Here is a 26425-nt window from a genome sequence, read left to right as displayed (position 1 = left end):
CTCTCTCTCTCTCTCTCTCTCTCTCTCTCTCTCTCTCTGCACTACACAGAATCCTGGGGATTGTAATAGTGACCACTGATGTCATGGCAACAGGAAATGCAGTATTATGGGCTGAGCCCAGAGGAATATTATCTGTATAAAGTTTTTTTTTCTCAGTGACTATGAATTTCTTTCTTGTATTTTTTATTTTTTTAATATCTTTATTAGAGTATAATTGTTTTACAATGGTGTGTTAGATTCTGCTGTATCAAAAAGTGAATCAGCTATATGTATACATACATCCCCTTATCCCCTCCCTCTTGTGTCTCCCTTCCACCCTCCCTATCCCCCCCACCAGGTGGTCACAAAGCACCGAGCTGATCTCCCTGTGCTATGCGGCTGCTTCCCACTAGCTATCTATTTTATGTTTGGTAGTGTATATATGTCCATGCCACTCTCTCACTTTGTCCCAGCTTACCCTTCCCCCTCCCCGTGTCCTCAAGTCCATTCTCTAGTAGGTCTGCATCTTTATTACTGTCCTGCCCCTAGGTTCTTCATGACCAGTTTTTTTTTTTAAGAATCCATACACATGTGTTAGTATTTGTTTTTCTCTTTCTGACTTACTTCACTCTGTATGACAGACTCTAGGTCCATCCACCTCACTACAAATAACTCAATTTCGTTTCTTTTTATGGCTGAGTAATATTCCATTGTATATACGTGCCACATCTTCTTTTTCCATTCACCTGTTGATGGACACTTAGGTTGCTTCCATGTCCTGGCTATTGTAAATAGAGCTGCAGTAAACATTGTGGTACCTGACACCTTTTGAGTTATGGTTTTCTCTGGGTATATGCCCAGTAGTGGGATTGCTGGGTCGTATGGTACTTCTGGTTTTTTTTAAGGAACCTCCATACTGTTCTCCATAGAGGCTGTATCAATTTACATTCCCACCAACAGTACAAGAGGGTTCCCTTTTCTCCACACCCTCTCCAGCATTTATTGTCTGTAGATTTTTTGATGATGGCCGTTCTGACCAGTGTGAGGTGATGCCTCATTGTAGTTTTGATTTGCATTTCTCTAATGATTAGTGATGTTGAACATCCTTTCATGTGTTTGTTGGCAATCTGTATAGATCCTCTGCCCTCCCAATGGTTCCCCAATTTCTCCCTTCGGCATGGGATCCCTTCCCCTCCCCCATCCATCCCTCAGGGGTGCCAGTCCCGTCCCGCCTCCACTTCTCCTCCCCCTTCACTCCCCCCCACGCCCCACATCCTACCCGGTCACTGGGGGTTCCTCCCGTCCCCTTATGTGTCCGTGGTACCCCACCAGTGCCTGGTAGGTGCCCTAGTTGTGAGGAGACGCAAGTTCTGCGTCCTCCTAGTACGCCGTCTTGACTTTGCCCTCTCTTAGTAAATTTAAAATCATGCTTAGATATATGACCTAAAGCTACTGTAATAAAATAAAAAGCCAATATTAAATTAAGAAGGATGTGAACATTTTTCAAATTACCTTCAGAGAGTATGGTCAATTCTTTGAATGTCCTCAACGTAAATGTTGATTTTAATGACTGCTACAAATTAATAAGGTCTCAAGTCGGTGAGTGAGATGGATAAGCTAAACTAGGCAATTCCATTTCTCCCTCACAGTGTATAACTGTAAAGTCATATGACTTTTTGCCTGATACTAGAAGCATTTTCTGAAGAAGAATGCCGAGAACGTTTTGAGCAAAGGTAGCATTCTTGGAATAAGTGATAACTATTTCGAGTTATAATAATATGCCCTGACATTTCCTAAGTTATCAGTTTGATTACTTTAGAGTTATATAAAGCAAATTTATTTCTTTCTACTGTGACTCCCTTAGCTGTTTATATTTGACTATGTTATTGTATTCTGGAATTTAGCAGGTGTTTTTTTAAATTAAAGTTCAGACCAAACATGTTTTAAGGTAAAAGTGAATTTCATATAGTTTAACAGGATGAAAGATGTTTGTTGTTAGAATCAGAATAAATTACCTTTCTTCTTATTGATGGCAGTGGTGATTTGACTATGATTAAGTTAAAGGTAGTTGAAGCAAGTAATTGGGTACTTGTGAAACCATTGGAAAGGTAAACTATTTTTAGATCATAAGCTGAATATAAATATTTGGAGGATTCTTTTAGACTCATTGTTAGAATGATGGCTAGTAGGCCTTCAGTTTATTTCTAGTGTTCTTTGTATTTTGCTTACTTTTACTTGTCTGATTTACCATCACCTGGAGAAATTTCCTTAAAAAGTATTACTAAATAAGAACTTTCTTTTGCCTGATTTCTATCATGCTTCAGTTTCTAGATCTCAAAGTAATTGAAGCTATCCTCAGAAACTTCTCTCCCAAAATATATCGGATACTTTACTTAAAGTATTTGTATTTTGTTGTTATTCTCCTGCTAGACCTTACAGCAGATATTGGTCAGTGGTGTGTTATCTCTGGAGGAAAAAATATCCATAGGCTGAATTTTTAATCTAAACTCTTTGTTTAGGACCATTTAAAATGAATATAACTGACCCAGAGCTTACTCCACATGGTCAAGTGACTTTTTGTTGTGCACTTAGATAACAGGCTGGGTGGCCGCCTGCCATTAACATTGGAAAAAGACTACCTTCAGCTTTTAAGATGTCATATTTCTAGGTACCACATGAAAATCCAATAGAGTAGACTAATATTGGAGCTATTTTTAGCTATGCATCACTATATTTTCTATTATGAGTGTAACTTCATGATACCTATTCAAAGAAGAGTTTCAAAAACAGTACAAGAATTCTTGGTTAACCTTCACCCAGATTCACCAGTTTTTAACATTTTGCCATATTTGTCACATTTACTTTATCATTCTCTGTGTATGTGTATAATTTAAAATCCTGAGCCATTTAAGAGACGTTATATACCTATTATATACCTATACCCCTAGATCCTTTAGCATGTAATTCCTATGAATAAGGATATTCTCTGACAGCACATTACATTATCAAAATCAGGAAATTCGACATTGACACATGCTGTTATTGTTTACACTCAAATTTGCCAGTTGTCCCAATAATGTACTTTATAAGGACATCCCTTCTCCCAAGACCATGATATAATAATTAGTTTTTAACTCTGACATATCTTAAATTAGTGTTATCTTTGTGTAGATTTTCCCTTTTTTTCTTGTAAAAAGTATTGTAACAAAAATCACTAATTAAACTTAAGTTCTTAATAATTGATTTCCACTTCATAAAAGGCTGTCAGGAGGAACTTGTGATAGTTTAGGTAGCGATTTTGGCAGTTGCCTGATTTGCATGAGTCATCTAGTTGGGATAGAGGTAGAAATTAGAATAGGTACTAGCTTTGTTACCATGATTTTGGGGAAGTCACAGATGTTTTCTGGACCTTGATTCATTCACTGTGTTATGAACCTAATGACATGTGGCCTGCCCGTCTCATTGTGTGTATAATTAAGATCTCTTTGAACACAATTAAATGGTGTGCAAAAAAATACTATTAGGATGCTATTTTCAGATTCCAAACATGGTAGACTGTTAAATGACCATTTCTATTATGAGAAAGAGAAGATTAAAGAGTTAAAAATTCTCTTTGTCATGCTTATCTTTAGATGATAACCATGTGGTAAAGAGCTCTGTATCTAGAATGAGCTGAGATTTAAGTTTGGGAATTATCTACATGAAGTAATGATGGAATTTTATTAAAGTAGCAAAAGTATCATAGAACACTGTAGAATGAGAAATGTCAGTGGCTCTGGGCTAAACTCTAGGTGGCATCCATTGATAGCAGGTGGTGGAAAAGGAAATTCTAATTCCCAGGTACTTCTAGATTTGTCAGTAGAGTGTTGCTCAGGTGATTCTCATTTCCTAACATTGCAATTATGAACACAATTGCAGAATAAATGAACTAAAGACAAGTTAAAGTCATATCATTTACTTTTCCAATCTCTTAGGTGAATATTCAGTTCTCTTTTGTGTGAAGAAATAGTAGCTTTGACAAATTTGTATTGCTCTTTAATTTTTTCTTTTTAGCAGCCACCTCTTCCTGCCAAATAAATAGAGTCATCAGTCATCCCACTCTTCCCATCAGCATCACTGCTCATGAAGACAGGCATATCAAATTCTATGATAACAATACAGGTAAGAATTTATTTAAATTGATTATTGTTAAAGCAAAAAAAAAAAAAAAAAGAATCCCAGCTGTAATTTTGGTGTCTGTCAGTGGCTTTATAGTCAGCGAATAGGCACTGAAACACAAATCCTCTCCCAGATCAGTTTCTTTTTACTCCATCTAAATCTGCTAAGAACTAGTCTTCACGATAGCATATAGAATCATCTTGGTTTATTTAATAGTAAATAGGTGTTATATTTTGGCCCTAGAGCCAAGGTTATTACTAGGAACACAATGAAAAATTCATTCAGATACCAATAAAATGATCTATTGTTTTGAATATATTGTGGAAAAGTAGAAATTTACTGGAAGTAGAGGCATATGATCATTACAGATGGCAAACTCCTGAGTCATTTGATTTATTTTATTTGTTTTTCCATGGACTAAATTTTTTCTGTATTATAATACTGATTATTTGGTCCTGACTGATTTGCACTGAGGTATGGAGGCTTTCCCAATTTTTATTAGCTTATATTTCACTAGTCTAAAGGAAATGCATGAAGAGCTGGTTGGGAGAACAACTCACTGTATTAGCAGCCATATTTACCTGAGTATCTGCTACTGGCTTTGTAAATGTGTTGACTTTTGCTAACTTTGCTTAGCTACAAGTGATGAATAATTTAACATTTTTAATCTCTTTCTATGTACTGTTTCCACCAAAATTGTGGCCAGGTTTTCTCTCTGTTACTTTGTCTTTGTCTCAGTATTTTCGTCTGCTTCCACAAAACAGATAATTTGCCTGTAGCTAAAGGATGCAAAGTCAGTGATAAATAATGTCTGAGTTTTAGTTAATGAACATGGCTTAAAGGAATATTTGTGTACAAATTAATGACTTCCAATTTGTGAAAGACAAAAATATAATCTGAAATTTGAGCTTTTGTTTCTCATTATCATCATGGCCAGAGCAGGGAGGGAGACATGTGTTGTTTTAGCAGTTGGAAAAGCTGTTGATGTAGAGACTATACAAAGAGGGGTGACTGGCGAAGCCAGTACAGCGAGGTAGCTGGCTTGTATTCAGGATGAGGTAAACTATTACTAAAGAGTAACAATCTCTTTTTCCAAAGGCAAACTGATCCACTCGATGGTAGCCCACCTAGAAGCTGTTACAAGTTTAGCAGTTGATCCAAATGGCCTGTACTTAATGTCTGGCAGTAAGTACAACTATGGCTTATTTATTTATTCTTACCATTTTTATATTTAATGTAATTTTTCTCTTAATTTCTTTTCTTTTGATATAGGTCATGACTGTTCAATACGTTTATGGAACCTAGAAAGTAAGACGTGTATCCAAGAGTTCACAGCTCATCGGAAAAAGTTTGAAGAATCAATTCATGATGTAGCTTTCCACCCATCCAAATGCTATATAGCCAGTGCTGGGGCTGATGCACTGGCTAAAGTCTTTGTATGACACAATGCATCATCTTCACCTTCTAGCTCTTTATAAATAATCAACTGCACAAAAGAGATACAGAAGACCGGGGCAAGAGTCAACCCTTCCAGCCCTTTTGTTCTGCTGAAGGAGCACAGAGAACATTTGTTAAAGTATAGTTTTGCAATTCGTTTTCTAAAACTAAGGTTTGTTCAGGTTGCTGCAAGCTCAGCTGAATCTGTGAGCCTGAAAACTTTAAAATTTTTCCCAAAATAGGAGCTTTTATTTCTGAGGTTGTTCTAATTCGCTAGGCAGGCCTGAGCGAAGAACATAGGTTTAGCTTGCCCCTATTGAGTAAATAGGGCACATTATAAGGGATAATTAAAAAGGTTGATGGCTGGGAATGAGTAGAGGAAGAATGGAAATTTAGACCTAGTTCTCCCCTGAGAAATCTTGTTAAACATATTAGGTAGTCAAAACAGTAATCTTTATCATATCTGCTGTACTAACCCCTATGTGCATAATGACCAGGCAGTGTTAAAATGCATTTTTAATTTAGCTCTCCTTTCAACTGTTCTCATAAAGCACCTGGGAAAACATTTTACCTATTAGAGGGAAAAAAAGAAATGCAATAACATGTTAAATATATTATTATTCAGAAATGCTAAACAAATATTTAGTTTTTAAGCAGATTTCTATATTGTATTACATTTTTGAAAATAGATTTGGTACCATTCTAAAGTTTAGCTGTCAAAAACACTCACCATTATGAAGAATAGTTGATAGAGTCTGCTTTTACTAAAAGATTTAACTTATTCAGGTTTAAGATTCTGTTTATTTTTAATGGCAAGCAGGTCATATCTTTATAATAATTTCTGTTAATTTTAAAATTCATTTTATTCATGTGATGTTTATAGTACCAGAGTGATTATTTCCTATCAATGAAATCTTACCTTTCAGTGGTTGAAAAGCTGGAAGTTATTTGCAAGTACTTATTTATCAAAACCCACATAACCATGCTTCAGATGATCTCTACTCTTTCTTCTTTGTCTCTTACATTCAAATTATCTGACACCTACCAAAAATAGTTCATAATTATTATGTTTTAATAGTCCAAAGGATATGGTTAACCTCAGGCAGCTGCTTTTGCAGAAGTACTAAATAAAGCAAATGTTTTGTGCCCCAGGAATTCCCTTATTAATATCTCCAAGAAGAAGAACCTCTTGGAAATCTGGATGGAATAGTTTGGTGTATAATATTGGCTAAAGGGTTCTGTCTTTCTTTCCCTCTCCCTACCCCACCTCCAGTGTCTAATTGGAATACACAGCATGTTTTAGTAGGCAGTGAATCAATACTGTTTCTGGGGAAAACCATTCTTGAAGGACCAGGGTTCCCTGAGCGCACCTTACCTATGACCCACATATGGTCAACTCTTGGGATTTCCATGACCCCACTGTCTGGACCCAGCATATAGACCTCATCCCTACAACTGTCTCACCTCTCCTCACACTCTTCCTTATTTGCCCAAAATGTCAGAGACCAATCTGGAAATTAGAAATAAGTTACTAATACCCAAACTTTCAGCAAAATGTATTTTTAGTAGGCTCTCAGACTTTAAAAAAAAAAGTCCATATCCATAAATATTTTAACCTTTTAATATAATTCCTACATTCCTATGCCCATGTATCCCATTAGCATAACAGTGGCACTTCTGATAATATGTACATCTACTCCCTGAAGAAGTATTATCACGATAGTGTCAATATTAATCAACAGTTTTTCTTTAAAATTTCTGCTTATCTGCCTCTGGAACTCTGTAGTATACAGGCAAGTTTTCTTTAAAGACCTGTGTTAAATTTGCCTAATTTGATATACAGATATGCTTTATTTTTTTTTTTTTTTTTTTTTTTTTTTTTGCTTTAATATTTTGACACAGCTACCTTGTCATTTCATCTGTGCTTTGGTTCACAGTGGGCTCAAGGGACTCCTTTGTGTATTCAAATGATTTGACCTGGATATGAGCTACCAGTTAAATGTTTATATTCCCATGCAGGTATAGAATTCCACATTGTGTTTGGCGAATTCCTCTTTTGATTGTTCACAAAGTAAATAAATGATGTTGCTGACCTAACATTTGTAGAAGGATACTGGAAAATTCCAGTCAGGTGCTCTTAATTGGCAGATTTGTGATGGATGACTACAGGCTATTGTTCTACCAATTATTGCTTTAATTACTTTCCAAGGTCAGCAGTGCCTGCTTTCCTTCTGTCACTGGAATTCTCAAAACCAAGCCACTCTCTTCACCTGCGTTTTATGCCGCATGGTTGAAATGCATTTTTCTGTTAGTAAGTAGAAAACAACCATGAGATATGTAGACTGTAGTGCAAATGATGGAACTGTTGAAAGTTCCTTAGAAAGCCAGTGCTATGCTCTTGGAGATTGTACCCAAAAACAGAGATTCTTCTCCACTAGCACTGTTATGATCTCAGTGTAGAAATGAGGCAAAGCTGTCTTCCAACCAGATAGAAGCATATATATGTGTCTGAATTTTCCCTCAGTTTATCAAAAATTCAATGAAAATTGACAAAATGAACAAATTCCAGACTTGAACAGTCACTGAAATGCTGTCATAGTGCTTCATTTGTAAATATTTTGTATGAAATGTATTGGAATAGTATGGAAATCAGCAGGAGATGTGGGTCCCTGCCTTATCTTCACATGCTATGGATACATCTCTGGGAGCTTGCAGCACCCTTCTCAAAACTCAGCTGTCATATGGAGCTCATTTGCTACTTGAACCATAGACAGATATTTAACATAAGTGATATAATGACCTTCAGTATTTTTCTATTGAACAAGTTTAGCAATTTTTGCCATTAAACAGATAATTAGTTATGCAAAGTATTTAGCTTTTATAATCATTTTAGTTATGACTAAAGGGGGAATTGAGCTGCATCACTGATAACAAACTTTGTGAGAAATTTTTTGTTTATCTGACTTTCATTCCTTCAGTATTCTTGCTATAAATTTCTTTGGGAGATAATGATGAAGATTTATTTGAAAATGTCTAAAATGTATGTATATTTTATAAATATATATTATATATATTGTAGGAATATATATAATATATAGACTATATATATATATATATATAAAACCATAGGTGCATTTACTGTTTTGTATGTTCATTTTTGGAGGTAGTGTACACAGCAGGTAATGGCGAGTATGAGTGTTGTGCTGTTTGCTTTTGCAGTATAATATATAGTTCTAAATGTTTAAATTACTGTATATACTATATTCATTATAGGCTAGCATGCTTGTTTTAAAGACTGTCATTCTAGTTTATTAAAATCTGAATGTAAGAAAACCTGACTATTCAAATGTGAATTGAAAAGTATTCCATTCTCAGTACTGAACTATTTCCATTGAACATTCAGGATTTTTGACAAAACAGATATCATCAAGAAGGCAATAGCTAGAGAAAGAGAGGTGCCTTTAAAAAAAAAAAAATACAAATGCAGCCTTACAGCGAGGATGAGGATTGAGTTTTTTTGTGGGGGAAGGGGTATGAGAGAGAGAGAGAGAGAGAGAGAGAGAGTGTGTGTGTGTGTGTGTGTGTGTGAGTGTTTGCCAATCTGTGAAGGTCCTGATTTGTGACCATCAATGTCTTTTTAATGTATCTGTTCAACTTCTAGGACTTCAGGGGACATTTCATGCGCTGTCTTCGTGCTCTTCTGAGCACCATAAGTACTTTCCAAGAATTTTGAATGTGAATTCCTAGAAATTTCAGTAGAGAAGAAAATGGCTCTTCTTTCATTGTAAGTCAAGTTCAGGTAGTAGGAGAAATTATTGATTCACCAAAATTATGGGGTCTCATTAACGTTGGCTAAGTAAATGTAATTTTTAAAGGCTCACTTTTTTAGCACTTCATATATTTCCCCTTTACACAAGAGCATGTCATGATTCTTATGTGATGAAGATTCAACTAGGAAAAATCATTTTTAATGATTTTTAAACACCTGAACTAGTTAAAGTTCCACCTAAGAATAGTATTTAAATGGCATCTTTCATATCTACCTCTTTGTCATTGCTGCCATTTTGACTCAAGCAAATCTTTATGACATCTAAAATAATGGTTGGATGCAATTTAAAAATCTGCGTTGGTGCTTTTCTCAGGCTTTGTCATTTAAGTTATATTGAACAAAGATGTCACAAATCAGATTGAAAGGTTTAGAATTAATTTTGATTTTCTTTTGAAAGAACTGCTTAAAATTTATCATCAATGTTGATAGTGAGTTGGAGATAGTCTCTGGTTAGTATATGTCTGTGTGATGCTTTCAGCCAAGAGCCAAACTGTTACTGATTTACATGGGAAAAGAGCTCTTAGGTATAATTTTCTTCAGCTTACTTTATTCTTTGAAAGCTATTTCAAGGCTATTAAGTACCTAATCATTAATTTTATTTACTCAGAAGTTGCCTCTGTTACTGTGTTGTTTAGTTATTTATATAATTGCATTATTTTGCTTAACACTGGGATTCAGGTTGTACAAAAGTAGTAGCTGACAGAAATTGTATGTATATTTTTCTGAAACGTATCAATTCCTTCAGTTCATTTTAGAAGAAGGTCCAGAAAACTAACATACCTGTGTTTAAAAAACAAAGGACAGATCAGGTCCTTGGTAGATGATTTGAATCATTCTACTTTTGCCACTGAAAGTTTTTTAATTGGCTATATATCCATCATCCAACTGGATCTCAGTGTCATTGTAAAGGATTCCGGATTCACAGAGTATTAAACAGATTGCATCTTTTTTTTTTAATCCAAAAAAAAAAAGCGAATATAAAGCCAAACAGAGATCTCTTGATCCCACTTATTTATTCTAGGAGTATTCCTGAAGTGGTGCTTAAGGGTCAGAATTTTCTGGATCTTTGCTAGCCAAGCTTTAGATTTGATTTAACTGGGACCACATGCCTGTCATCCCTTGGATGCAAATTAGAAAGTTCATTTTAATTTATATTAACTGTAATGTCTGCCTGGGTTTTTAACAGGCTGTGAACCAGTGAGTGCCTTGTTAACGTAGAATGATTTTTTCCCTGGTTGTGTGTTAGCTCCTCTCTGAAAATGTCTTAGAGAATGGTATTTTAGTTGACTTGTAGAGAGCTGCTAAATTTGGTGTCATCAGCAATCAGAAAGCCTTCAGTCTACCACATTACCACCCTCCGTACTTTCTTTTCATTGTTTGGCTGAAGTTTGCCTCTTGTGAGAAACAAATACAGCCCCCTTCTCCAAATACAGCTTTTTTCCAATCCAGATTAAGAGGTATCCCCTATACCTATCCCAACTATATGATCTAATACCTGTTTTTAGGAGGAACCACTTCTGGTTTTGTAATCCAGAAGGATTACAAATCCTGTAATCTACTGGTTATTTTATGTCTTCTCCACTTCAGTTTACTAGAGCTGACCTCAGGGCATCATCAGTTCAGATTCATCAATAACTCCTTTTCTCCACACCCCTTCACCCCTCCAACTGGTGATCCCTGGGCCAGATTGTTTGATCTTCAGGTATTTTAAAATTTAGGTGTAATATCAATTAATGTAAATTAATCTAAATGCTAATTTTTGTGGTGCAAGAAGTTTCTTTTGTAAATTCAGGGTATGGATAAGCTAATTAAGATATCCTTTTTTGGTGGCTCTAAGTGTATTATTTGTTTTTAAATAAAGTGTACAAATATAGATAATGTGCTATAGGTGTCTCATGAATTGAAATATTTGTCAGATTTGGAATCTAGTGGGTTTACAGTTAAAATACTTTAATACAACCTGATTTTGTTTTGGGGGTTAGGTAGTAAAGGGGTGCAGAGAAATAAAAGTGTATTAGACAAAGTAGATGTGAATCCAAAGTAATGAACCAATCTTAATTATTGATTGTAAGGAAGGTGGAGAAATTTATCATTATAGAGAGTTTGGGACTTTGTAAAACCAGTAAAATTAAAATACCCCACACAATTGGATCATGATACTTTCAGGGACATATGTATATTTTATCTCAAGTATTCAGTTACATAATTTTAAAAATTACACATACACATATAAATTTAATGTGTTTTTATTTTTTCTTTGTTTGGCTACTTAACAGGCAAGCATAAGCCTTCTACCCCTTGCTCCTTCAGATCAACATTATTTTTCAAGGGCATCTGCTCAGAACTTACTGTCTCTTTGTTCCAATCTGGAGCCACAATAATATATAGAATCTAAAAGGTACCACTTCTGGTGTCTTTGAAACTATCCACTGTTCTATGATGTTTCATATGCTGCTGTAGTAATGTGTTCTATTCTTTGGTATGTACACATTTTTCAGTAGTGTCAGAAATGTCCCTTTTGTCCCTTGTAATGAGAACTGAGATGTGATTTGCTGGAGTTGTTTTAGAGTCATCTAGCTCAGAAGGTCAAGAGGACTCCAAAAGTTTTTCAAGGATTGATGGACCCTCTGGGGTCAGCCCAGGTTCAGAATGGTATTCTAACCTGCTTTAGGTTTCCCAAGGGCACCACTGAGGGTTTGAAGGGTCTTAGGTTGTCCTGGCACTTAGAGTATTCCCCAGGAACACCTGGAAATCTGGTAGCATCCAATGCTATAACCATAACACATCCCTCCACTTGTTACTTCTCAGTTACACCTGTCGTTTACAATGATGGGGACGCTCTAGCTCTGTGGAGAAGCACTGACATGCAACTTTGAAAATTAGATTCCATATTTTCTGAAACACAAATTCTAATTTAGTATATTTTGTATACTTTCAAAACCAAACAGAATCCAAAACCCACCAAACGGAAAATTACTCATTTCAAGTTTCACTTAGATCTTACAAAACCCTAAGCCCTTTCTTATTCTTAGTTGTTATTAGACTAAAGGTAATGGTGTTTTTGGTCAGACTTGAAGAAGGATCTGACTATTTGGGAGAATAAAATCTGCAATATCTTTCCTACTGGAAGGGTCTGTTTCATAGAAAATTCTCTCATCCTTGGTTATTTAGCCATTCACCTTACAGGAAGACTGTTCCAGATGCTAACTCCCTTTTGACTTTTCCTGTGTGCCTCTTTAAAGAGTTAATTAATCCAGTGATATAAAGGAGAACCCACAGCAAAACATCTGTTAAATAGCACTTGGAGTACTAGAATTAGTATTATTAATTCACATGCCAAAGTTTTTCATGTCCTTATAAGATCCAGGGTGTGTATCAGGTTCCCAATCTATAACCTCAAACCAAAGATATTTTTGAATTACCTCATATAACAGCATCATCAAATTAAGGGTAATGGTAGGGAAACCCATCATTCACAAATGAGAATTCCCAAACTGAAAAACTTTCTTTAATTAAAAAAAAAAACAACTGCATGCATGGAAAGCAAAATTTTATGTTAAGCATATGTTGAGAAAATAAGCAGCTTGTGGTTTATATAAAATGTGTTGAAATGTTAATGTATACTGACATCACCTACTCCTTCCTTATGGAAGTGGGACCAAGGCAGTAATTTTTCAGAAATAAATAAGATTAACTTACCTTAAAGCAAAAGAAACTCATCAGAAGGTTTTCTTTCAGTGCTGGGTAACTTGGGTGAGGGTGTGGGGAAAGATGTATCACACTGAAAAGGAAAACACAGTTAGCCTCTCATCTGGACCCATCACCCATTGTCTTCCTTTCTCGTTAAAAGACTTGTAAAGATGACCTCTAAGAGCCGTTTGATCTGTAAAAGTGAATGGTTCCAGTTCTGGCTTTTTTGTCATTGATCCCTGTCATCTAAATTAAAGATTTTGGGGAACTACGTCAAAAGTATCCTGGAGTCCCCTGGTTAAAGTGTCAGACAACATAGCTTTTTATTATATTGTAGGAAGCTATATTAACATAGGCCCAGGTATGCTGTGTCATCTGCATATGTCAGAATGAAGACCAGACATGTAAGAAATGTCCTAATGTAGCCAAGTGATAATCTCGTGAAAAGATAGAATCATTTTTATAGAATGAGTTCTGTTGTTTTGAATGACTTTGTGCTTTCAGAAGCATTTGTTAAAATATTTACATATTTTTCTACAAGCTTTGAGCCCACATATTTCAGAATATCCTATTGATGGAATTATTTCACTCAGTGTGTATTTTAGAAAAAGAACGCAATGGTCTCACGTATCTTTTTGCAGTAATTTATGGATAACACGCCTGACCCCTGCTCCCCACCAATACTCAAGTGCCATGTAGGAATTCTTTCATATGTGGTAAATATCTTAGTATTTTGCTGACTGGAAAAGCAGTATTTTTATACATAGCTTGCAGGTAAACCATGGAGCCTTGTGCATCTGATAAATGTTGAAATGAATGGAAAGTTAAGATAGAGCATGTATACCACGTAAGTAATGTTAATAGTGTCCCTTCAGAGCTAACAAGGATAAGGTTAGATTCTGCCAATTGCCATTCACAGATTTTGAAAGTATGCTTGTTTAGCCAAAAATACCATTTAACAATCAGTTCGTTTAAGAGGAAACTTTTTCAATGAAAGAGTACCTGTTCAGTTTCCTTGTATATCTCAGGGTCAGAAGAAAGGAGGTTTTTCCCCAACTCTGAAACATTCAGACTTTCTTTTATTCCTTTGATCAGCCTTTTAAACAAGCAGGACAATAAGCTCCTTATTTCTCATTGTTGTAGGATACCTAGGAATATATATCTGATGATTAAATTTAAAAAAAATAGAACTTGCAAGCAGACTTTTTTCTCTTAGAAACGTCATTGCTTTCTGGAGGCAGAAATAATTTTACTTTTGAACTTGAAGGTTGTAGATCAAGGCAGTTTTATACCCTTGATGTATGCAAGTTATATACAGTTTGTCTCTGCAGATAATCACATTTTATTTTGTGTGAATTTTAGAATTGTTTTGGGAGTACAAAGATTGTCAAGGAATATACTGTAAGTCTAATTTACATACGTATCTTTCAAAACCTTGTGGGTTTTTTTTTTTTTTTTTTGAGGCATGAGGAGCAGGTAGTGATGAGTTTTATTCTGAATGCTTTGATTCTTAACCCCATTCTTAACTCAGATTTTACATATTTGGTATTGCTCACTTGTCACCTAAAAAATAAGAGTTGATGGTTATTTGCTGCTGTCTCTAAGCTCCTTGAGGCAGGGACCATATTTGTTTTTCTTATATTCCTCAACACCTCTCCTGGTGCCTTACCATATAGAAAGTACTCGATAAATATTTATTGGTTGAGTGATCAGAGAACACGTTTTGAAACTCTAAATTTATCCAGATCACCAAAAACAAAGGAAAAGAAAAAAGCATCTCTGCCAGTCCCTTGGCAATCTCAAATGTATTTAGGTCTGTGGAGCTGACGCTAAGATTGAGGTCTGCACCCTCCTTGGGGAGGAATTTGGACCTCACCTGAAAGGTGGCAACAGGATGCCCAAGGCAGCACCCTCTTCTGCTACGCACTTCCAGTTTTGACTGCTTTGGAACTGAGCAAAGCATGTGGAGGAGTAGGGGATCTCTCTAAGCTCTGTTGTGGTATCCCTTCTGTCCCCCTATCCTCCTGAACACCAACCCACTGGCCTCTGATCCCTTGACGGGGAACCTAACCCTGCCTTGACTGTCTTGGGCCCAGACAGGGTCCACCAGTCTTCTCCCTTGTGACCCTCAGATGGTCCTGCTCTTCCTGACTGGCATTTTTCTCCAAAGAGGTAGGAAGCTTCTCCCAGTAGAAGGTTGTCAAGAAAGACATTTCTCTGGGGAGCTTGCTTTGGAGTTGAAGAGTCTGGGACAGAATCCCTCAGGATGTTCTTAGGGCTGATTTTGTCTTGAAGATTTGATGGTAATTGTCTGAATGTTTATTACCTCTCCTAGGAATAGTTCTGTGTTGTCTTGGTGTGCTGCTACCACTCCAGCAGGGCCCAGGAGGCTTGAGACCTTGAGCTGAACAGCTTAATTGTTTCAGGAACACTAGTTAGGGACAGGGTATTTATATTTAACAGTCAAATGACTTTTAAATCATTAATAGAATCATCAACAAAGCAGTGAATTATGTGACTATGAAATATTCAACTAAATAAATCTCAAAATAATATTAACATGATTCCTTTACAATCAGTATAGCACAGAGGAAAGAACAGGATTTTGGCCTGGGCACAGGACATTTATTGGCCATGAGACTTTAGATAAACTAATCTGAGTTGGTTTTTCATGTACAAAATGGGTATCATAGATCTGCCTACTTAGATTGACTTGAGATAATAGATATATAACACCTGATAAACTGTCAGGCAGTAATAAGTATCAGAGGAATAACTATTATTCTCTCCCTGAATTCAGTCTTCTTATCATGTAATTCTGTCACACTCCTGATAGCTTCTGAAATACCAAGTTTTTTAGGAGAAATCAGGTTAAAATGAACATCAAGAGGAGCCCTTAAATTGTACATAAAATATTAGTTTCCTCAATAGTTGAGTGCCTGCTATGTGCCGGAGAGTTCTAGGTGCTGGCGTTCAGCAGTGAACAGGTAAAATCCTTTACCTGCAGCTGACATTATAGTTGGGGAAAACAAACAACAAATAAGTAAAATACATTGAATATTCGTGATAAGTACTGAGGAAAAACAAAGGGAAGGGAGATGATTTGATGTTAGATTAAAAGAGTGATACAAATTAATAGTACTATAATTTAAGTTAATACAGTTAAAAGAACATCACAAAAGAGCAATAAATGAAATAATAAAGATGCATAATGGCAAAACTAATCATATCCCGCCATACCATTTCACTCCCACCTCCCTTGTAGCAGCCTGATGTATCTATTCTTATTCCTACAAATATGTATACACAAACATTACATACAGGGTTTTGTCTTTTTCTACAGTTACTCTGCAACTTCTAAAATGTAATGTATATTGTGAGCCCCTTACAAGTCTATACATATATAATTGCTTTTAAATTTCTTAATATACACACACAGTTTTATATAAAATGAGATTTTTTGGGTGGGTCAGTTTGCTTTAAATGGGATCATACATACCCTCTGCATCTTTTCTTATCCAACAATGTATGATAAAAATCCCTCCAAGTCTGTCTTATAGCTCTTACTCTTTTTAGTGCTGGGTAATACTGTATGATGATGAAGAGGTTATTAAACCTCTTCCATATTGATGGGCATTTACTTTGTCACCATGTTTTTACTATTATGGTAATTGTGCCTGTGCACATATTCATGACCATGATGGTTTTACTTCTGTGGAATAGATTCCCTGGAGTAGGATTGCTGGGTTAAGGGGTATGTTGATTTAAAACTTTTAAATAAATGTTGACAGGTTGTCTCCCAAGAAGGCTGGTGGGACAATTTATATTTCCATCAGTAAATATACAAAAATACTGTTACCCTTTATACCCATTAGCAAAAGCTGTTGTAGCATTTAAAAAAAAGAAAAGGAAAGGAAGAAAAGCCTGGTGGTGGGTATAGTGATTTCGCAGTGTTTTTTTCTTTGCATTTTCATTACTACTGTAAATCTGGAAAACTTTCCATATGTTCTTTGGTCATTTGGATTTCATTCATAATTTACTTATTGTATTAGTTTTCTATCTCTGCATAACAAATTACCACAAATTTAACAGCTTAAAACAGGACCCACTGATTATCTCATGGTTCCGTGGCTCAGAACTTCAAGCAGGCTTTGATTGGGCTCTCTATTTAGTTTCCAATAAGGCTGGAATGAAGGTGTGTGCCAGGCTGGGCTCTTAGCTGAAGGCCCTGGGGAAGAATTCACTTCCAATCTCATACATGTTGGCAGAATTCGCTTCCTTGGGATTATAGGATGGTTGCAAGATGGAGGTCTCTGTTCCCTTGCTGACTGTCAACTAGGGTTGTTCTCAGCTCCTAAAGGCTACCCTCCAGCCCTTGCACGTGGTCTCCTCCATCTTCAAAGCTAGCAGGCATTCATCGGATCCTTCTCATGTTTTGACTCTTTGTTTTCTGCTACCAGCCTTTTTAAAGGGCTCATGTGACTAGGTTAGGTCCACCCAGATAATTTCTGTATGTTAAGGTCAACTGGTTAGTATCCTTAGTTACATCTGCAAAGGCCCTTTGCCCTGTAAGTGTAGCATTATCAAAGGAGTAACACCAGGGGCAGAGATCATGGGGACCATTTTAGAATTCTGCCTACCATAAATATTCATATTTTTATTTGTACCTTTATATTCATTTTAATTTTTATTCATATTTTTGCTCATGTTTCTATTGTGTTTGTCTTTTTATTTAGTTTGTAGGAGCTTTTTGTATATTAAGCCTTCCTACTCTTAGTTGCAAACATTTTTTTCTAACTCTTCTAAGCTGTCTATTAACCACATTAATAAGTACTTTTTCCATAGAAAACTTAGCCATTTGAATTTCACTCTTAAGGTGAATTGCATATTTGTATTTTTAAATTCACATTTAAAATTTTAATTCATTTTTATTCATTTTTATTTTTCATTTTTATTAACATTTCGCCCATATTTGCAGTCTTTTAAAAAAATTATAAGTGCTCTTTGTGTATTATAAACTTTCTCTTATTATTTGCAAATTTTCTCCAGATCTTTGATTTGTCTATTGACCATATTTATAATATCTTTTCTCATTCAAAACTTTATATTAGTATATATCCTATATATTATTTTATTTTTCAAAATACAGACATTTGTGAATATATAAACATTTTGAAGTATTCTGTATTGTTTAAGGTCTTCACCCCTGAGTGGCATGTATAGTCTCCTGGAATGGCTTCTGCATTTTATTTATTTTTAATTCGTCTACTCCATTTGGAATTTGTTTTTGTATACAATGCAAGCTATGGATGCAACTTTACTTTCTTCCGAGTGAGTTGCCAATTGTTCTAGCACCCTTTATTAAATAAACTATCTTTTCCCAATGAATTGAAACACCAACTTTGCCGTATATTAAATTTTCACATATGATGAGATTTACTTCTCAATATGCTATTCTGTTTCACTTCTAGTTCTCTTTACATATGGCAGTATCATATGGATTTAATTACAGTGGATTTCTATTCTGTTTGTGAACAGTGGTTTTATAAGATGATCAGGCAGAACATTTTCCTACCCCACACACCTGCCTACTGTCCTTTTTACTACTTTTCTTGGCCATTTGAAATTTGTGATCACTTTATCCAATTAGGGGTTGAAATTGCATTAAATTTTCAGATTAATTTTGGGAAATTTGACATATGATATTGTCTTCTAAGAACTAAGAAAATTGTATCATTTTCAGTTTGCTCAGGTCTTGTCTATAGCTTTATAGTAAGATTTGAGAGTTTTCTTCATTCAAGTCTTGCGTCTTTTTTATTAAATGTATTCTTATTTCTTAGCCTTTTGGTCATTACTGTGAATGGATTCTTTTTTCCATTTGCATTTCTAAAGGCTTATTATAAATAAAGGAAAAGCCTGTATTTTTCTGTGTACTTATCTTGTATACAACTTTACTATATATACTTGCTAAATTTTCTCATTAATTTCAGCAGTTTTCACTAGAGTCTCTTGGAATTTGTAGAAATATAATGGTGACACAAAAATAATTCAGCGGTTTTTGCAATGTTTGACAGATTCTTTTCTAGAATCTTTATTGTCTGTAAACTCCATCATAGCGTTGAGTGATAACAGTGATAGCAGGCATCTCTGTTATTGATTTTAGCAAAGATAGTTTGAGTATTTATTTAGAATATTTGTGTTGCTACTTGGTAAATAATCTTTATCTTATTTAAATACATTCTTTCCTGTTTTACCAAGAGATTCTGTTAGGTGTAGCTGCTAATTTTATCAAATGCCTTTTCAGCATCTTTTGATGTGGTCATGTGTTACTTTCTTTTAATCTATTAACTAGCTGGATTATGTGTGGAGTTGCTGACATGAAACCACTCTTTTCTCCTTGTAATAAAGCCTGCTTGGTCATAATGTGTTATTCTTTTCTTATAAATCAGTATTCCAGTTGCTAATCTTTTATTTAGAACTTTAGCATGAATGTTCATAAGTGAGAGTCTGTAGATTTCTTTAGTGGATTATTTTATTAGGTGTAAAAAATAATGCAGGTTGGCAAAATATGGGAGTAATCAGAAGGCTCATCCACTGCTGGTGAGAATGCAAATTTTTTCAAATACAGTTTCCAATTTATTGGAAAACCATTCGGCAGAATCTACTAAAGTGAAAATATTCCTACCATGGAATCTAGTAATTCTGCTTCTAGGCATACACCCAATAAAATGCATACATATGTTCACCAAAAAATATGTTTTAGAATGTTTATAGCAACACTACTAGTAATAGCCTCAAACCTGAAACTACCTAAAAGTCCATCCACCTGTAGAATGGATAAATACATTTTTGTGTGTTCATACAATGGAATACGATCCAATGAGAATGAACAGTTTATAACTATGTGCAGCATATGGATGAATCTCAGAAGCATTATGATCAGCCTAAAAAGCCAGATATAAAAGAATGCTATATGCTTTCCTTCATATAAAGTACAAAAACAGGCAGAACTAATCTATGCTGTTAGAAGTCAGGAAAGTGGTTATCCTCAGTGGGAGGTAGGCAGGGGAGGAGACTGTCTGAAAGGAAGTCTGAGGGGGACTTCTGGAGCGTTGGTAATGTTTTGTTTCTTTATCTGAATGCCTGTTTACGGTGCATTGTTAATGAAAATTCATCTAACTTACATGTACACATTTTTTTTCAATAAAAAGTTTTTAGAATAATGCTGTTTCATAAAATGAATTGGGGAGATTTTCATCTTTGTCTATGGTTTAGAATTGTTTAAATATGAGATCATTGAAATTACCTGTTAAAGATTAGGAGGAACTTGGCTGAGAAATCTTTTGATCCCGAGGCCTTCTTTATTGTGTAGGGCTGTCTCATGCATTTTGCCTCCCTAGCTCTTGGCTATATACACATATACACGTATATTAAGGTTTATTGCTCACCCCTATTTCCCTCTGCTTCCTTTGTTTTCCTCTACATTGAAGTCTGTCTTCTAATTAATATCTTGTTTGGTTCTTAGTATTTTCCTCAGGTGGGGTAATATACTCTCTGAATCTCTGGTAAGCCACAGTTCTTTTTTCATCCTAATAGGTAAGTGATATCTTGGTTGGGTATAATGTTTGGGATTACAGCTCTGTTTGTCCAGTGGCCTAAAATACATCATATTCTTAGTGTTGCAGTTGAGATGTGTGATGCTAATCAGAATCTTTTTGCTTCACATGTCACTTGTTCTTTTTGTCTGGAAGTAATTTTTAAAAATTCTTCTGGTTAAGGAATTAATTTTGACCTATGATTTGAGATATTTTTCCACTTTCAGGCCACAAATTCCCAGCTCATGCATGACCTTTCTCCTTTCCTTTTGTTTTTTAAGTTTCAGGGACTCTTTTGTGTATGTTTGTTGTAATTTAATCTACTTACATGGACCTAATTATTTTTGGAAGTTGTCCATCACATCCACAACCCTGTTTCACTGAAAACTTTTTCTGATCTGTTGGTTTTCCCCCCATCTCTGATAACTTGGCTTCTTGTATGTGTTACTGTCTGTTCATAGGGCTCGGCTGCTAGGAACTATGGTGTGTTCCAGAAGTGGTGGAAGACATGGCAATCTCTGCCCTGAGTACTAGTTGTTTGGAAGCAAATGGGTTGTCAGTGTGCTCTGAAAGCCATGGAAGGAAGGCTTTCTGTGTCTAAGCCTCCCGATAACTCTTCCTGCCTCAGAGACATACAGAGGACTCAGTTCATCTCTTAGCTTCTTCTCACCTCCTTGGGGATTAGGATAATTAGTTATGCTCAAGTTGACCAGTGTCGCTTGCCACGTGAATTGCAAATTGTGAAGATGCCCTACGTATATATGAAAGGCTCAGTTTTGAATGAAGGAAAAGTTACAACAAAGATGATAGCCTGGACTTCCCTGGTCGCACAGTGGTTAAGAATCCGCCTGCCAATGCAGGGGACACGGGTTCGAGCCCTGGGCTGGGAAGATCCCACATGCCACAGAGCAACTAAGCCCGTGTGCCACAACTACTGAGCCTGAGCTCTAGAGCGTGCGAGCCACAACTACTGAAACCTGCGTGCCTAGAGCCCGTGCTCCGCGACAAGAGAAGCCACCGCAATGAGAAGCCCACACACCACAGCGAAGAGTAGCCCCCGCTCTCCGCAACTAGAGAAAGCCTGTGCTTAGCAACGAAGACCCGATGCAGCCAAAGATAAATAAGTAAATTTATATATAAAAAAAAGATGATAGCCTGTTCACTGTTGGACTCTATGATTATAAATGGTGAACGGTTCAAGCAAAAGAAGTACTCATTTTTCATACTGAATTCCCCATGGCAACTTGAAGGACAAGGAAGAGAAAATTAAGGTACACCAAGAACTTGCTCAGAATCTCATCTGAAGATTCCTGGACCAGTAACTGAGGAAGTGTGTTACTCTTCCTCCATTGCCCTTACCTTTGAAAACTAACGACATCAATTCTTTTTTTCCCCTCTCTCGAATCTCATTGCTGCATCCAAACCTCTCTTGTTTCCATGCCATTCGGAAGAGTGTGCAAAGTAGGTTGGTTTCTGATACTATACAGTCAGTGGACAAGTTCCCAAGAATTTGAAAGCTCTTCTTAGGTACAAACATGTAAAACAAATGGCAAAGGATAATCTGGAATGAGTCGTGAATACTAGCCACCTTATCTATCTTATTCCAAGTGCGTTCAGTCATTATTACTGGACCATTTGTTTTCAATATTCACACAAAGTGCAGCCCTGCCAGTTTGCTTTCTGTTTCTGTTTCAGCAAGGAATGGAATTAGTCTTCATGCTTAAGAAAACCAAACAAATAATGGCCTAAAAATTAGGGGTTATTCCTCTCCTATAATAAGAAGGAGGAGGTTATTGGCATTGGTTGTACATGTTCAAAATATGAAGAAAGATCCAGGCTCTTTTTATTTCTCTTCTGCCATTCTTAGAGTAATTTCATCTTTTTTTTTTGGCGGTACGCGGGACTCTCACTGTTGTGGCCTCTCCCGTTGCGGAGCACAGGCTCCGGACGTGCAGGCTCAGTGGCCATGGCTCATGGGCCCAGCCGCCCCACGGCATGTGGGATCCTCCCGGACTGGGATACGAACCCGTGTCCCCTGCATCGGTAGGCGGACTCTCAACCACTGCGCCACCAGGGAAGCCCTCATCTATTGTTTGGCTTCAAGATGGCTCTCACAATACCAGTCATGTTATACAAGTTCAAGGTAAGAAGAAGGTAAAAAGGGGGAAGGGCAGTACTAATTAGGACTTTTCTCCTTTTGACAGTAAAGGAAATATTCCCAGAGGAGCTCCCTCTGGCAGACTTCCCCATGTATCTCATTGGCCAGAACATTGCCTCCCTACATTTAATGCATGTTGATAAAGTGAGTATCTCACTTTTTCAGCTTCTGGTGGTAGGCAATGGCAAGTGATAAGTCAATTTCAAATGGCTGTTAGGTTAGACAACAAACCTTTGTCTAGAAGGTTATCTCTAGATAACCTTAGAAGGGAATCTCCTTAGTCACTCATTTCTATTTTGCATTTCCCTTATCTTTCTCTCTCAACCTGATTGTGAAAGGTAAGATATGTAATTTGTAGACACTGAGTTCTAATATCCTGATATTCTAATATCCTGAAAATAATGTCTCCAATCACCTCCCAAATGAGACATTTGCTTCCTCCATAGGACATCACAATCATTCTAATCTTGTTTGTCCATTCCCTGCTTTGAATACACTCATTCTCTGAAGAATGATCAAACATCAAAGCCTGGTAAGTAGGCTTCCCTTCACACAAATCTTGAAGAAATCTATTGTCTTACATATAGCCTTGAGTTTGTCCCAAGGTTGTTGTTTAAATTTGTTGTTTAAGGTTGTTTAAGTTTGATGTATGACTCTTCTTGCATTCCTTCTACCCCAAGAGGATTATTTTTTAAACCTTAGAAGAGGTTGGTTTGTTTTCCGGAAGATGCTAAAAAAAACTTAAGAAATGCCATAAAAAATAAACATATTTAGGCATAAATACTTTGAGCCAAGCTTTTTTTTTTTTTTTCGGTACGCGGGCCTCTCACCGCTGCGGCCTCTCCCGTCGCGGAGCACAGGCTCCAGACGCTCAGGCCCAGCGGCCATGGCTCACAGGCCCAGCCGCTCCGTGACATGTGGGACCCTCCTGGACCGGGGCACGAACCCGCGTCCCCTGCATCGGCAGGCGGACTCCCAACCACTGCGCCACCAGGGAAGCCCGAGCCAAGCAATTTGAAAAACAAAAAACACACGCAAAACTTTCTAACCTTCTGATATATAAGTGGACTTCCTTTGCTCTTTAAAATTAGACCAAGATGGAGTAACAGAGACCATATTTACACAACTTTTAAAAATAGAGAAAACAACAACAACAACAGTTTTCAGATATTGAACAACAGCACAAGACAGTAATCCCTAACAGAGAGGAAAACAAATTGTTGCCCCAGCTTTCTACCTCGACAGACTGTCCATGACTCAGTACAGGGAGTTGCAACCCAGGCAGAGCCGAGATTGTCTCTGTGAGTAGAAAAGATGGAGTTGAGAGTTTGGTGAGTCCAAAGGCAGCTAGAGTTTGCAGGGTGGAATACACAAGAGAGCTCTGGAGATCTCAGCTGGGCCCTCCCCAAGTCTTCAGCTGAGTATAAGTGTAAGCATGTGAGGAACATATCAGAAGCTGAAGAAAGAGTCACCCAAAAGGTACAGATAGAAAAATCCTATGATGTTACATACGGTTGGGAATAGCTCATGTTTCCACCAGGCATAGTGGAAATATAAAATTTGAGGCATTAGGTAGAGGACTCAGAAGGGTATTATTGCTTCATGACTGTGAAAAAACTCAGCCCTAGGCTAAAGGTTGCTTTGGTTCTGCCATAAAGCTTAAACGTAAGACCTGAAAGGATCAAATTATTTTCAAGTAACTTAACTGTGACCCAGAACAAAGCTCATATGTATACATATATGTATATAAATAAATTTATATATATATTTGTATATTTATTTAAATATAAAAGAATGTCTAGCACTCAACAAAGTAAAATTCATAACATTTGGGATCCAATTATCAGGTATGCAAAGTGACAGGAAAACACAACCCAAAATGAGAAAATGTAATAAATTGAAAACGACTCAGAATTAATGCATATGATAGAATTAGTAAACAATGACAAGTAAATGTTATAACTATACTGATATGCCAAAAGGCAGTGGAACAACATCTTTAAAGTACTGAAAAGAAAAAAAAATCCTGTCAACTTGAAATTCTGTACCCAGTAAAATTGTATTTCAAAAACAAAGGCATACAAGAGCCAAAAGTATTCATGAGTAACAGATATATTAACGCAAGTACTCAGGCAGAAGGAAGTTGATACTAGATGATAACAGAAAAAAATTACTTCTTTTTAAATCACTTTAAATGATAATTTACAGTTTAAAGCAAAAAAAATAATATACAGAGGGTTGGAAAATAAATGTAGAAGTAAAATATATGAGAACAATAACACACAAGACTGAAAGAGGGTAAATACAAGCATACTGCTGTAAGAGTCTTATACTATGCGTGAAGTAGTATAATATTACTTGAAGACAGACTGTGATAGATTATAGATGTATACTATTGAACCTACGGCAACCACTTAAAAAACACAGCCAATAAGCCAATGAAGGAGACAAAAGATAATAATAATACATATCCAGTTAATCCAAAAGAAGACAGAAGAAGGAAAAGAGTAACAAAGAACAGATACGACACATAGAAAACAAGTAACCAGATGGTAGATTTAATCCCCACAGTAGAAATAAACACATTAAACGTAGACCATTAAATGTAGATGGTCTAAACACCATAATTAAAAGGCAAGATTGACAGATTAGGTACAAATAATGAGACCTTGCCTACATTGAATGCTGTATACAAGAAATCCACTTTAAATAAAAAGACTCATATAGGTTAAAAGTAAAAGGATAGAAAAAGATATGCCATACCAAAAGAAAGCTTCAGTGACTATATCAGACAAAATGAATTTCAAGGAAAAGAATATTATCAGGGATAAAGAGGTTCATTTCATAATGATTAAGAGGTCAATTCATCAAGAGAACACAACTCCTAAAAGTTTATGCACCTAATAGCAGAGCTTCACAATAAATGGAGAAAAAAACTGATAGAAAGAAGGGAGAAATAGACAAATCTACAATTTTGGTTGGCAATTTCAACACTCCTGTCTCAATAATTGATAGAACAAGGAGACAGAAAATTAGTCAAGATATAGAAGACTCGGGTAACACTACCAACCACGTTGACCTACTTGACATTTATAGAACATTCTACCCAACAACAGCAGAATATACTTTTTCCCCAAGTACCAAGAACATTTACCAAGATAGACCATATTCTGGACCATAAAACAAGTCTCAATAAATTTTAAAGGATTCAAGTCATACAAAGTATATTCATGGACCACAGTGAAATTAAATTAGAAGCCAATAAAAGAAAGATGTCTTGAAAATCCCCAAATATTTGGAAACTGAATAACACACTTCTAAATAACCAAAGGGTCAAAGGAAAATTAAAAAGTATTTAGACTGGCAAGGATGTGGAGCAACAGGAACATTCATTTATTGCTGGTGTGAATGTGAATGGTACAGCCCCTGTGGAAGACAGTTGGGCAGTTTCTCACAAAACTAAACATGCTCTTAGCATATGATCCGGCAACATGCTCCTTGGTATCTACCCAACTGAGATGGAAGTTTATAATCACACAAAAACCTGCACAAGGATGTTTATAGAATCTTTATTCATAA

At 36.2% G+C, this 26425-nt stretch overlaps 1 protein-coding gene across 3 annotated transcripts in view; it reads left to right on the top strand.

Annotated features, from left to right (window-relative positions):
- STRN (striatin) overlaps positions 1–14236 on the top strand; it is a 111480-nt gene extending 97244 nt beyond the window's left edge. For all 3 annotated transcript variants that reach the window (XM_024753453.1, XM_024753452.1, XM_024753451.1), the window contains 3 exons: positions 4033–4140; positions 5236–5322; positions 5410–14236. In XM_024753453.1, the coding sequence (XP_024609221.1) occupies positions 4033–4140; positions 5236–5322; positions 5410–5579 (365 nt within the window). In that variant the 3' untranslated portion in view covers positions 5580–14236. The remainder of the gene's footprint in view (positions 1–4032; positions 4141–5235; positions 5323–5409) is intronic.
- The last annotated feature ends 12189 nt before the right edge of the window (positions 14237–26425 follow it).

Source organism: Neophocaena asiaeorientalis, unplaced genomic scaffold, assembly GCF_003031525.2.
Source record: "Neophocaena asiaeorientalis asiaeorientalis breed wild unplaced genomic scaffold, Neophocaena_asiaeorientalis_V1.1 scaffold171, whole genome shotgun sequence".
NCBI lineage: Eukaryota > Metazoa > Chordata > Mammalia > Artiodactyla > Phocoenidae > Neophocaena > Neophocaena asiaeorientalis.
Note: the sequence above shows the minus strand (reverse complement) of the source record. Positions and strands in the feature narration are given on the sequence as shown.